Raw genomic sequence first — 13,434 nt, 5'->3', positions numbered from 1 at the left:
ACAGGGCATTATAGCAGCCACCATCAATGCATCTACCAGTGAGTTCCTCACACAAGCAAATAGTAGAAAACACTACCTCCCAAAAAGAACGCAAGCACAAGTGAACAAGAGAGTGCGACTACTTCATAGCAATTTTTGGAAATGTGCAAGTTCGTCTCTTCTGGGTAGCAGCTTGTAACGAGCAGAGAGATGCCATAGGCAGAAGGAGACAACAGGACTTCACTCGATGACATGGGATATGAACGATGCTCTAATAAGACTATGAGAAGGAGGGATGGTAAAATTGTAGGAGTGAGATGGGGCAAGAGACTGCTGTGTAGTTCAGGTGACAAGTTATCAATTTTTTTGATGGAAGGAAGGGATTTGTATTGGCCTGCTTACTGTTTTAAGTAGTGCTGACAATGCCAGCCTACCGTCTTAGTGCTGACTCTGTTTGAAGCAAAATTCCTGTGATGGCAAGGAATTTAACAACAAAATGCATTCATTTTCATGGGAGCTGTATGGCTAAATCTTTTTCTTGGGAAAAACTTAATCGGAAGCTCCAATTGATTGATATTAATTGGAGGCTAGATGAACACCTTGCTGGGGTCGTTTGACCCCAGTGCTCTTCCTGCCATGGCAGGGGCTCGGACTCGATCTGCTCAGGTCCGTTCCGACCCTAGAAACTATGAAACTATGATATTTTATAGATAGAAAATCATGGGGAGTAAGTGAGGTTTAAGAAGGGAGAGAGAAGGGTCTGACCCTTCAGAAAGAGTTAATGTTCTATGAATTCAGCGGGCTTAGATCAACCTCTTACACCAGGCATTTCTGGCTTGATCGATGGAGAAAAGGGAGCTCTAGTACACAACACACAGGATGGAAAAGGAAGCTAATGAAGAACAAGCAAAGAATGCAACCTTTTTGCAGTATACCTTAGTATCACGCATACTGCCTAGGCTAGGAGGCATGACTTCCTTTCGGACCATATTCCACAGTCTTTTTCTCATGTTTTCTAGGATGCCCGCCATGCTGCAGAGGAAGAGATCTACACCAATCTGAACCAGAAGATTGACCAATTCTTGCAGCTGGTGGATTATGATTGGATGGCAGCAGAACCAGGCAGCAGAGCCAGCGATTATCTTATAGATCTGATTGCCTTCCTGCGCAGCACCTTTGCCGTGTTCACACACCTTCCTGTAAGTGCCAGCCTGGCCCAGTTTACGGAAGCTGAAAGGGGAGAAGGGTTTGATGCCACAGTTGAAGCTTCAGGCTGTTAACCTTGTTTTTCTTGGAGCGTATATTATAAATAATACCCTATGGGGATAGAGGTCATGAACAGAATGGTTTTATTCTAGTATATCCTATCGGGTGTTATCAGAAGTCAAGCTTCCTTAAACTTCTCCTGAATTAGCTTGTTTATTTGAAAGCCTGGGAGAAATGTACAGATCAGTGATAAGAAAGTCAGGGACATAACTGATTATGTATTCATGTTACATTTCATTTTAAGTATCTGAGATTGTAGGAGGTTTTTTCTAAATGGCATTAAACTTTAAAAAATTTTTTTTACGATGAACGGTGCATAGTTTGTGGATGTATTTTTGCCTTTGGGTATTTTGAGTTGTATTTATGTCCCAAGTGTGCTCGTGAAGCCACCAGAAACCCTGGCTCAAACTACAACTTTGGATCCTACAGTAGAGATTTGTTTTTCTCCATCTAAAATATGCCTGCAGTTTTCTTATCTGTTGTTCCTAGAAAAAAAACACCTATTCATTTTCATCTGTTTTTGATTGGGTGAAATGTAGTATCCCACTGAGTAAAAGTATGTCTTCATCAGGCAGTTTCACTTCTCCACAAGCATCTCCTTTCTTTTTTACTTTGGGTCTCATAGATTTTGTACGTATTAGTATCTTCCTTCAGTATTTTGCAGTGGAAAGAAATAACATTGAAGATGGCATTTATACAGCGTATAATAACGACTTGTTGCTTTTTTTTGCACAACTTGCTAGTTCCTCATATGAGGTTTCCAACGCTGCGATTACATGGGTGCACATCATAGTAAATTTTGCCCACTTTGAAGTCAGATGACAAAGCAAGTTCTGGTCCATTTGCAGTTCTGTCTGCCTTTGCTTCTTTCCCCTTGTCCATACCTGTGTGACTGAGCTACTGCAAAGGTTTTTAACTACTCAGCAGTGTCAGTGAGCCAGTGCTAAAGCATTTCCTAAACGTGTTAGGGGTACATTTAGGAAATCCAGCATCCATGGCATTTTGGACCCCACAAGAGCCCTCTTGATGATGTCAAGGAGATTTGACAGTTGCAAGAAGGCTAGTTCTGGTTGCTGGGGGATGCTGAAGTGCCAATGGTAAGATTGGGAAGTCAATTCCAGTCCTTCATACTTGAGTCCACCATTGAGGCTGAACTGCAAAAGGGAGTACAGGCCTGAATCTGGCGTGTATCACAGCTAACTTTTTTGGGGGGTGTCCGAATGATTGGGTGACTTTTGCTTTGGGTCAAGTGCATTCCCAAACCAGCTGTATTCCATAGTGCAGCACAGGTTGCTGAGATGACAAGGCCGGGTTGGGCCTTGGTGTGTGACTGCCACGATGGGGCATCAGCAGGTTTTTAATCTGGTCATTTGAATCAGATGAGCAGCTATGCTAGTCATGGTAGTAGGTTGTTGTCTTTTATGTGGATCAGCTACTAAAGGGGATGCACACCGTTTAAAGTGTTCCTTGAGTGGTGTTTCGAAGTACTGTGTCTAAACCAAAGATATTTATGAATGTAACAATTGGCAGAGGTTGTGCAGTAGCGTAAGTGGAATTCATGCTTTTCTCACCAGGTCATTTTGGGTGATGTAGTGACAATTTCAATGCATGTGAGCCTAGGATGAAAGGGGAGGCAGTTTATTGAAATACAGATGAATATATATTTGGAAATCAAACACTTCAAACCAAAAAAAAGCACTGCAACATATTCTCCTCTTTCACCACACACACTCACTTACGCACCCACTTTCTCTCTTTTTCACTCTGTGTGTGTATGTGTGTGTGTGTGTGTGTGTGTGTGTGTTTTTCTCTCTCTCTCTCTCTCACTTCCTTTCCAGTAAGGGGAGAAATCCCCTCTTTGTTCATTCTCTGCTTCTGTGAAGTCTTGCTCTATCCCCTGCTTGACAGGGTGTCTTTTCACTGAAGCATGAAGCATAGCTAACATGGAGATGTGAAAGAGGAAAGACATGCCCGCAATGATTTATGAGATGGACCTAGGGTGATTTATCTTCCTTAAAACATTAACGTTTCCTTTTCAAATTAATCAAAATTGTTTTGGAAATGGGAAAGGCAGCTACTTAGCCCCCAAAAAGATTGTGCTGCCTGGAAGCAACCTCTGTTCCAAACCTGGTTTAAAAAAAAAAAAAAAAAAATTTAACAATCCGTCATTGCTCTGAAAACTGCTCTACCTGTTCCTAATGATACGTTCCCAGGTTAATGATACCGAGCTAGCGCATGCACACACAACAGTGCTACACAGGTCCCATAAGTTCAGAATATTAGCTTCAAAACATTGTACATGTGCCTAATTCCCAGCACCACCCTGTGAGGTAGGTTGGGTCATTTAATTAGATTCTAAAGAATAATGTTTAAGGCTGTGGATCTGGTTTAAACTATTTGTATAAATCTAAAATTTAGGATGCATCAAAGCTACATTTTGTAGAAGAACAGTGAAAATGCACCCTCATTCCAAATTGTTGTGGGGTTCCTATGTAACCTAAGGCTGGGAGGAACTGTGAAACTATGGCTTTAAGCAAAAAATACTGCTTTCTTAATTGCAACAGAGTCAGCTTACTTTCTTGTGGCATGTGTAGACAAAAAGGGGGCCCCTAAATGATTGCAGTAGATTTTAAAAAACACCGCTTCAATTTAGGGCTGATTTAAACCCCCGTGCCGTGCACACCCCCTGTCCCTGTTCTTGTAAGGCTTGGCAGTCTTTCACAGATTGATCCTATAATTTGTGTGTGTCTAACTATATTGTATTCAGCTAATAAAACTTCAGTTATGTTCCCTACAAAACCTCCAGGACTACCTATAGCATTGTAGATCATAGAAATTTATAAAAACAGTCTTTTGAAGCAGTGTGAAAGCAAGTAGCAGAAAAGGTTTGACAGGCAATGGAAACAGAAATAAGGAAGACTAACTATGAAACTTTAGCATATAGAAGAAGATATTTATGGCACTGTGGTGGAAGAGCAGCACTTGTTGCCTCTAGGTTGCTGGTTTGAATCCAACCCTGGTCATTAGTAACATAAGACTTTTGATATGGGTCGAGTGGCTGTTGCATTGGGTGAAGTCTCGGTTCTGTTTCCAAAACCTATGGTTTGTTCACTTAACAACCTAAGATGCAAAGGATGGACGGGTCCGTGCAGAGTGAGCTGTCCTCTTGTTCCTTGAAATGGCCCCTGCAAACCAGAGTTGAGACATTAATCAGGAAAACTCCCCATCGCTCCCACCCATCCTGTTTCTTTTCTCTGGATACGCAATTAAGTTGTTTTCCAAAACTGCTGATCATGGTTACTCTGTTCGCTCAAAAGAGTTTGTAGAGGATATTTGATTTTCTTTAACTCACGAAAGTTCACTAGAGGACGATCTGTCAAACTCGCAAGATCCTTAAATAGCAAGAAACGGGTTAAATGATGCACACTAAAGCAGCAGTGTGTTGTCCCAAAAGTTCACCAGCTGAGATGTCGGGGCTACTTATGGGCTTCTTCCAATGATGACTATGACCAGCAAGCAAAATGCTTGGCCTGCCTAAGCCTATGGATTTTTGCATGGCCATGCTAGTTATAGAAAGTTGGTCTGTCCCATAATAAATCTCTGAGACCAAAGCCTTGAGCCTGAGAAGGTGTGTGTAATTTAATATATGTAACATAGTCCTCTCTTCTTTAATGGGGCAGTAGCAGAGGTCTTCAGGGTTAAGGCTTCTGGTCAGGTAGATCAAATCTCCTTGAAGGATCTGAGTGCCTCGAGGTAGAATTTCCCCTGGAGGGAAAAGAAAAACTTGAATAGTAACTTTGCATGATGCACAGGGTAAGTTGGGATTCAAGTTGGATTCTGGCTTCACTCCTTGCTTTTGAGTGCCGGAGAGCTGTGCTTTTACAGTAGTTGTAAGCGAGCTCCAATATCGACCCAAACTATCACCGTATTTTCTTTATACCATGCACCTCCTAATAAAACACACACCTTGTTTGGGGGAAGGGAGAAGGAAGATTTATTTTTTCGCTCCCCCAGGCTTTTATAGCTGCATGGGGCAGAGCTTGGTCTTCAGCTGACTTGCCCTCCCTTTCCTGTTCAGGTAAAAACTTTTAGTTTGAACTTTTTCCCAGCTGAATTGTTTGCTTTTCCCCAAGCAGGGAAGGCAGGGTGAGCTGAAGATGAGGTTTTGTCCCTGCTCCAGTTCAGCTGTGGAAGTGTTGAAAGGACAGCTGCTGCCGAAGACAGGACTCTGTCCCTCTCGGGGAGTAGGGAATAGGGACGTGCGGGAGAGGAAAAGCAGCAGCAGCTTTGTGACAGTGTCTTCATGCTTCTACTCCGAGCAGAAAAGCATCGGCTTCCTTACTTAAGACATGCACCCCCATTTTGGAAGATACGTTTTTGGGGAAAGGTGCGTGTGGTATGTGAGGAAATAGCCATAGTTAATACAACTCGACGTGCTTGGAGGCACAGGAGGCTTCCAAACATTCGAAACGTGTTCCTTCCTTGCTCCTTTCCAGGAGAAAAGCTGGACCTCTGTGGGGCCAAGAGAGGAGAGCTGCTGGTAGCAGTTTTGAATATCCATCAGGGCAAAGAGGGCCTGAAACAAGGGTAGTTTATTTGTGGGGAAAATAGCAGTTTTTTGTTCACTTTTAGATCCTTGAATTTTCTTTTAGTTTCTCTCTCTCAACAGTTAACACACTTTTGGCTTTACATGGGGGCTTCGTAGCCCTAACTGCCAGGTTGATGGCCAGGGTGGAATGGCTGTTTTGAAGAGGTCTATGCGGTTCTTCCTAACTTGCTGCTCATTTGGGAAGATGGCAAATTTAGGGCTGCATATTGGATCCAGAATGCCAGCATACCTCCAGCACATGTTTCAGGGTGAAGAGTTCACGGTTAAACAAATGGGACTGTAGCACTATGCTGCTGCACAAAACTTTCTTGGTGGTTTACAGCCACAATTAAAAAATGGTCTGTTAAGTGCTCACGGCATTTCAAAACAAATAGTGTGTTATTGGAGAGGAAAGCATGGCAGACCTGAGGCCCTGTGGCCTTCTTCTTTCTGAATTAGTAACTGCAATTTGCTGTCCCTTTATTAAAACGCGGCACGCTCTCCTGCTTTGCCAGCGGAGGCTAAGAACTTGAATGCATCAGAAAGGAAAGGGGCTCTTCCTTGCTCTTCGGTGGGTGAAGGGCTGTGGTTGGGATAGATTAATAATTGGTGCACAAGGGTTGGAAGGGAGCGAATGAAACGGCCTTTTGTCCACGATGGCTGACTGTTGTTTCTATTTCTCATTGGACAAGTTAATGTAAATTGCATTGACAAGGCTACTCCAAACATGGTGATTTGTTGACTTTAAGCTTTTCAAAGATGGAGAGCTGTGTCAACACCTACCGTGAACTGTCAGGTTAACAAAGCAAGGATGTTGTTTTGGGAAGGGTGAGGGGGGAGCGAAAGCTGGAGAGGGGGAAGAGTGGGGAAAGGGGTGTGCTTTTGTTTTTATTTTAGGTTTCCTTTAATCCTCTGTTAGTCTTGTATCCTGATAACCTTCTCTGGAAGGTAATCGGGGGAGGTCGAGAGGTTACGGTGACCTGGGAAGGGGAAGTAATCTTTTAGCAGCCGGGCAAAGTAGAACCTCTTCCGTCTCGAGCATGAACTCTTTGCACAGGGAGATTTTTCCTTTGTGCTCATTTTTTGCCAGATGGCAGACACAGATTTCAGCTGGAACTATGTAAACTCCAAGGATTCGTTCCTTGGAACGGTTTGCCCAATGCTTTATTAACTGTATCGATGTCTCTTCAATGTTGCAAATAAGCACAGTGACCCTGACGACTCATGTATTTGTGAGCAAGCTTTAATAGAAATGTTGGGATTTGTTTTGGGGTTTTTTTCCTTTTTAAAGAAAACACTGACCTGTGTTGAGTCTTTAGTAGGTGAAACATTGCCTCCATGACATGTTAAAAGAAGGAAAATGGTGCAGAGCTTTACAGTAACCAGGGTGTTCGCTGTTTGGGTCAGGAAGCTTAGTTTTATTTTAGCAGGGGGAGGGAGAAGATTATCATCAGGCAGGAAAGTAGAACACCATGTCTATAATCTCGGTAAGCTGCAACTCAATATTTAGATTTCCAAATACCGGTATGCCATTTAATAAGCACCAGAAAACTAAGTCTCAAAGTATGTCTGTGAGGCTGGTAAGCATTGCATCTATTTTACAGATGGGGAAACCAAGGCAGATGGACTGTGACTGTCATGATTGCATAGTATGTTAACTTCACTGCCCAGAATAGAAGTCTGATCTTCTGGTACCTTGCCCTGTGCTGACCTGACAAGTCCTTTTTGACTTCCCATGGGGAAAAAGGAGAGTCCTTTTAAATGATCGTATCCAGCTACTTAAATGCACTGTTGAGTTCTTCAGCAACACGTGATAGTCTTGTTTAAAGAGTAAACTTTATCAGTGCTAACCAGTGTGCTACTGAACCCCTCTCTCCTCCCTACCTTTCACACTGTTCCTTTGCTCTCTTATGCTTCTGATTTGAATTCCCTGTGTTGTCCTCTGTAGGGGGATGTAGATGCCCATTCTACAATGTCGGTGAGTATGACTGTGTGTTGTATGCCTTCGGTATGCTCAGCTCGCAGTTCAAATATTAGAGGGTTATTTGAACCAGAAAAGGTCTTTATTCTGGGAAGGGAGGAAGCAACAGGGAAGAAAGCTGAACCCAAATGTCTTGGAAAAGACATTTAACCCCTTTGACTCTGGTAGAACGTACAGCCTTTCCTCCACCAGTTTCCAAAAGAAAAGTAAAAGAAAAGTAGTAAATAGAGCATCCAGGGGTGCTGTGGAAAAGCAGGCTTCCCAACAGGCGAGGTGCTCCCTGTTTAAGTATGTGAAGTATTGATGCAGCATCCTTTTTATAAAGAGCGACTTCAGAGCTATCGCCCATTAAATCTAGTCCGTCAGCATCCCTTACCTTTTTTCCAAAGCCATAGCAAACCTTCTAGCTAAGGCGTATCAGAGGCAGCTTGCTCCAAAGGCCATCCGCACGGCTTGGAGTTGGCATGTACTGGGAGGCTGGCTGTCAGCTCCTTTGAGCTCAGAGCAAAAGGCCAAGTTTTGTCCTGGTTGCCGTTCCCCGTGTAACGGGTCATGGCAGTACAGGGAACTGGCACCAAGGGGCAGGGTCGTCATACTACATGCAAGTACATTTTGAACTGTTGAGCTAATAACAATAATAATCTTCTTTTCAATCATGCCTCTTATTCCCATGCATCCCTAAGTGCTGTATAAATTATATGGTGCCACTGAAAGGCGGCCACCCCTGGGGTGCACCTATTACCTGCTCCCTTCCACAGTAATGGTGATCGGCAGCATCTGGCCAAAGAAACGGGGACAAATTCCCGTCATTAGGGAAAGCAAAGCACCAGGGGGTTTTGACAGTCTGCTCAGAGCAGAGGGGGCTTTAGTTGAGATCTTTTGAAAGTGCTGCTCCCGCGTACCCTGCAAACAGCGTACTGCTCAAACTCTTCTCCCTCTCGGGGATGACAGGCTGAGTTAGTGCTGCTGGGATTTGAACCTGAGGTTCCCTCTGCTAGTTCCAAATCTGATGCTTTAGACCGTTCAGCCTTCCCCTCTGGCTGTACTGCTGGAATAGTTTCTCAGTGAGTAGTGCAAGTTCTTGATGTTGCTATCACGCTATTTGGATTAAGGCAATTAGTCCAAAGAAAGCAAAGCGGACCTTGCAGACCTGCATTCTGGTTCAATGAATGCCTCTAATTGTTGTCATTTATGCTTGTTTTCATGTTCAGTAGAAAAGCTAAGGCATTTTCATGGATAGATCACAAACAAAGTACACTCTAGCTACCTTGTTTTTTCTACTCCAGTGTCTGCAAGCCAAGGCACGTGTTAACAAGTGCACCTCATTTCTGTAGACTCAATTCTGCTCTACTGGCGCGAGATAGTATATGTTAATCTGTAGTATTTAACTCGGCTTCTAAGCTTCTGCATTTAACCCATGCTCCTTATTAAAGCTGCCTCTGGGGCTGTTTCAGTAGTATTGACATTTTCATGATGCAGTTGGGTGTGCATATTCCTTTTCCTGGAAACTGAGCATAGCACTGTCTTCGGTGCGTACAGGCTTCAGACACCTGGGGGTTTCTAAGTCAACATCGAGGTCTCAAATCAATGCCAGCTTCTGAAAAGAAAGCGGTTTGTTAAAGCAATTTGAGGCTCGATTCCATCAAAGCTATGGCTCGCCTCCTGGTCCCAGTCACTCCCCCTTGGTGCTGGCAGGGAGTGCGAGTGCTGGGAAGCTGCGTGCTCTGCCTTTTGCAGGACAGGGGTGCCTTGCATTAACACCCCCTTCCCGGGATCGGGGACATTGTCCTGCTGTGTATTTGGACTCTCCCAGGTGATTATCTTCAGGACACTGTGAAGGACACAAATATAAAAAGAAGTCTGGCTTCTGACTCTTCACAACTTCCACAATCCAGAAGCCAGATGTACCTTTTTAGTATTTTTGTTTGTTTGTTTTTAATGTAATCCAGTGCCTAGACATGGAGTCGGCTTCCTATGGAGAGGGGTGCATTTGTTTCATTGGTCCAAATCGGTGAAAAATAATTTCCGTAGGTTCCCTGGAAAGTGAGCAGTGAAATAATCCCTTTTTATGGTGGGACTTTCCCAAGTGTCTTTTTTTTTTTTTTTAACTGTTACAGATTTTATTTTCATTTTAATCCTTTTTTTGTCCCCTACATCTTTTGAACAAATTGGTCAAGTGGATCACGTTGTGCATTTTTTTAATTGGTTTTTTTCTTAAATGAAGTCCGATACTATGAAGTTGCTTCGCTACAAGGGCACTGTAACCAGATTTAAAGTGTAAGGGCGTAATAGTGGTAATATTTGTGGTCCAGCCATCCCATTAGAAATGTTCTTCTTGCCCATTGGGGGTGGGGGAAAAAAGCATGTCTTAACTTAGTTACCAACTAGGTTTTATGATGTTTTTTATAGCCTGAATATATAACATGTTTGTGCACTTGATAACAATGAAAAAATGAGATTATAATTTGTGACTATTAATCTAATAAAAATGGGGCCAAGGGCTGTTCCTGAAATCTCTGCTGTGTTCATAGCACTTCTCTGCTGGGCCTAATCTTGCTCTTATTGACTGATAATGGTACAGAGCCAGTCCCGTAGGGGCTTGGACAAACCACCCTGCAAACCCAGCCGGCTCTAGTCAGGAGAGACCGAGGCGGTGAACAGGGACGGGATTGCTTGCATGGACATGCCGTCCTGGGCTGCCTGCCTTGTGCTGGTTTGATGGCTGTGCCTTACTTCCCCGTGCTTTTGGGAGAGTATTCAAAACCCAAAACCTTGACAAGCATGAAGGGCAGCAGAGATGTTAATGCTTGGTGCGCATTGCTGACTGGTGAGGAGCCTGACCTCTGGTTAACCCAGGGGAGGGTTGGTTAACTAGAGGTTGGGTAAGCTGAGTTATCTTGTAATTACATGGCTTTTTGTGTGCTTTCAACACTCTGAACAGTAATTGAAGCCAACATGCCCTGTGCCATAAATCCTTTAAACCAGCATGTGCCTACTCACCTAGGTGTTGCTTCTATTCCTTTGGTTACACTGGCATGCTTGGCTTTAGGTTGGCTCTGCAGGCTTGGATTTAGAAAAATTATAATGTGCTTAAACCTTTGCAATAGGAGGGGGGGAAAAAAAAAGCAGTTGCGTGGAGCATTGAAATTGGCACTAGAAAGCCCATCAGTAAAGGTAAGGATTGAAAACTGTCTGCACCAAAGCTCCAGCAGGCACCTTCCAGGAGCCCTATTAGACGTTAAAGCATGTTTTCCCTTTAGGCTCAAGTACAATAGACTTTGCAATTATCTGCTTTTCCTTCATTTCGATCTTGTAAGTCTCCTCTTTAACTTGTGACTGTGAAAAGGAATGCTGATTAACACCGCGTCTGCTTCAAAGGCCCCTCGCTGCCTTGCTTAATGTAACCACAAGAGCAGACCCACCTGCCTTCAAGGAAGGAGCAAAAATCTTCAAATGCGACGGATTTACCTTTGCTACTTCTGGAATCCCTTTTCAGAGTATTGCGAGTTGCAGCTGCGCTGGAAATGTTATGAGCTTCTGCTATTTTTAAGTTGAATTCTTTTCAACGGCAGTCTGAGTGCTCAAATACAATGCTAGTTAGCTCTACAGCAATGACTACAATTAAACATAAAACATCATCATTGTGTATGGCATTTCCTAAAAATTCCATTCTTCAGACAACGTACAGTCTCGATAGGCCATAATAACATCAATAGAGGCAAATGTAAAGCCCTTAAGTACAGGTCCTTACAGATTTAGCTCCATTCTCAAGATTAAAGACCTTTAATTGTCGTGTTTTGTAAGTGGCAACACAGAACCAGTGTGTTATCAAACACCGGGCTAAATCCCTTTGCTAATGACAGTAGCTGTCTCTTGCTTTCCCATCTAACCCTTAGATGTTTTAAGATAGGTTTGAATTTGTGCGTTGGGTGTTGCAACAAATGCAAAATAAGCCAACATGTGCACTTGTCATACTGGTCGCTGTTCCTTTATAATCAAGTCCCCTGACATCTGTCAGATGGGATTGGAAATGATATTGGGGGGGGCGGGTTCTGCTAACTCACCAGTTTGAGTCACTTCTGCATTAATGACTGAAGTCCAGGTCATAGCCCCATTTCCAGGAGCCTGTGGTTCTGCACTCCGATGTGTTCGGTGGTCTCAGCAAACAGTTTGTAAACCTGAATAAATAGCAGAGTTGAACTAGTCACATTAGCAGCAGCAATGTATGAGGAAACTTTTGGTGCCACCACTTATGTTTTTATATGTATAAAAGTCTGCTGTGTGGCTTGGGTACGCAGTGTGGTTCTCAAATGATGTCAGTCTTTCACCTTGTGCTTAATGCATAGATTTTGTTTAAGATCCTATAATAAAGATGTTGCAATTTTGTATAATCTCTTCCTGCTGATTTCTTGGGGCAAAGCATCTGCCAATTAAGGTAATAAGGGTAGTTTTTAAAAAATAAACATGGCTCTAGCTCTTTGAGTATACGTTAGGAAAAAAAATCTGCGTTTAATCAGCTTTTTGTTTCCAATATGGCAGCTGCTTTATATTTAATGGAAAATCGGCCTCTTCCCAATGGAAAGAATGCTATTCCCAAAGTGAATAACAGAAGGAAATAAAAGCCACAAAAGAGCAGCATGAAAATGTCATCTATGTTTTTTTTTTTTTTTTTTTCAAGTCCCAGTTTTGGAATAATGCTCACTGATAATTGGTGGGCAGCAGGTCTGATTTGTTTCAGATAATTTTGAAAGTCTGGCCCTGTGCACTTCAAGAACGAGAGGGCATCTAGTTGAGCGTGGAAAGACTTCCTCCTCCAAAGTATTTCTCTGTAGCATTAAACCTGATTTGAAGGAGAAGTAGGGGTGGCTCATACTCGTAAACAAACTCACTTTTCATTCAAGATGCTCCTCAGTCAGAGGTGGCAGAAGACCCCAGCGGTTGGACCACCAAGTTTCTCCATCATTCCTTAGCATCTTTTATCCCAGGATTTTGAAGTATATTGTAAACATGAATGAATTTTTTTCTCATCCTGCTTAGTGGGGAGAGGTCAAATATCATGAGGATAGAATATAAATGGAAGGAAGAATGTAAAGGCTGTCATGTGCCAAGTCTACACAAGTCTGTGGTCAATGGGGATTGAACTCCCTTTTTTTTTTTTTTGAGTTTCTGATGTGCACCTAATCCACAGTACCATCCGTCTTCTGCCAGTTGTACCCTTGTTTGAAACTATATTAACCTGTATTGTCAACTGTTCTTAAAGATTTTTTATTTTTTGTATAAAAACTCAGTGCAATGGAAAAGTGGGAAACCGATGGCTCAGAAAACAGAAATCCCTTCTTTCCTGACAGTCCAGTTGTCAATACAGCTTTTCCTCACATTACCACTGCAGCAGGGCTCTGATTTCTTCTAGATACAGCACTTGGAGAAGAAGGTAGTTGTATTGCCGTGGCTGGCTGGCATTTAGTTCTCAGCTAAGACTTCCCGTAAGAGTCGGTCAGTGCCACTTTTGATGTGATCTCTTCCTGTAGAGGCAGGGCTGGACACGGGCACTGGTGAACCGGGTGGCCGCCTGAAGCCCAGATGAAAAGGGGGCCCGAAAAATGGTAACTTTTAATAATGA

General features: G+C 43.1%; 1 protein-coding gene across 4 annotated transcripts in view; it reads left to right on the top strand.

Annotated features, from left to right (window-relative positions):
• EXOC6B (exocyst complex component 6B) overlaps positions 1 to 13,434 on the top strand; it is a 430,229-nt gene that overhangs the window by 249,214 nt on the left and 167,581 nt on the right. For 2 of the 4 annotated variants that reach the window (XM_019526165.1, XM_019526163.1), the window contains 2 exons: positions 999 to 1,178; positions 7,782 to 7,811. In XM_019526165.1, coding sequence (XP_019381710.1) covers positions 999 to 1,178; positions 7,782 to 7,811 — 210 coding nt within the window. The remainder of the gene's footprint in view (positions 1 to 998; positions 1,179 to 7,781; positions 7,812 to 13,434) is intronic. The other 2 variants (XM_019526166.1, XM_019526164.1) reach the window with 1 other exon arrangement.

The sequence above is a fragment of the Gavialis gangeticus genome, unplaced genomic scaffold (assembly GCF_001723915.1).
Source record: "Gavialis gangeticus isolate Ggan-Ray unplaced genomic scaffold, GavGan_comp1, whole genome shotgun sequence".
NCBI classification, from domain to species: domain Eukaryota; kingdom Metazoa; phylum Chordata; order Crocodylia; family Gavialidae; genus Gavialis; species Gavialis gangeticus.
Note: the sequence above shows the minus strand (reverse complement) of the source record. Positions and strands in the feature narration are given on the sequence as shown.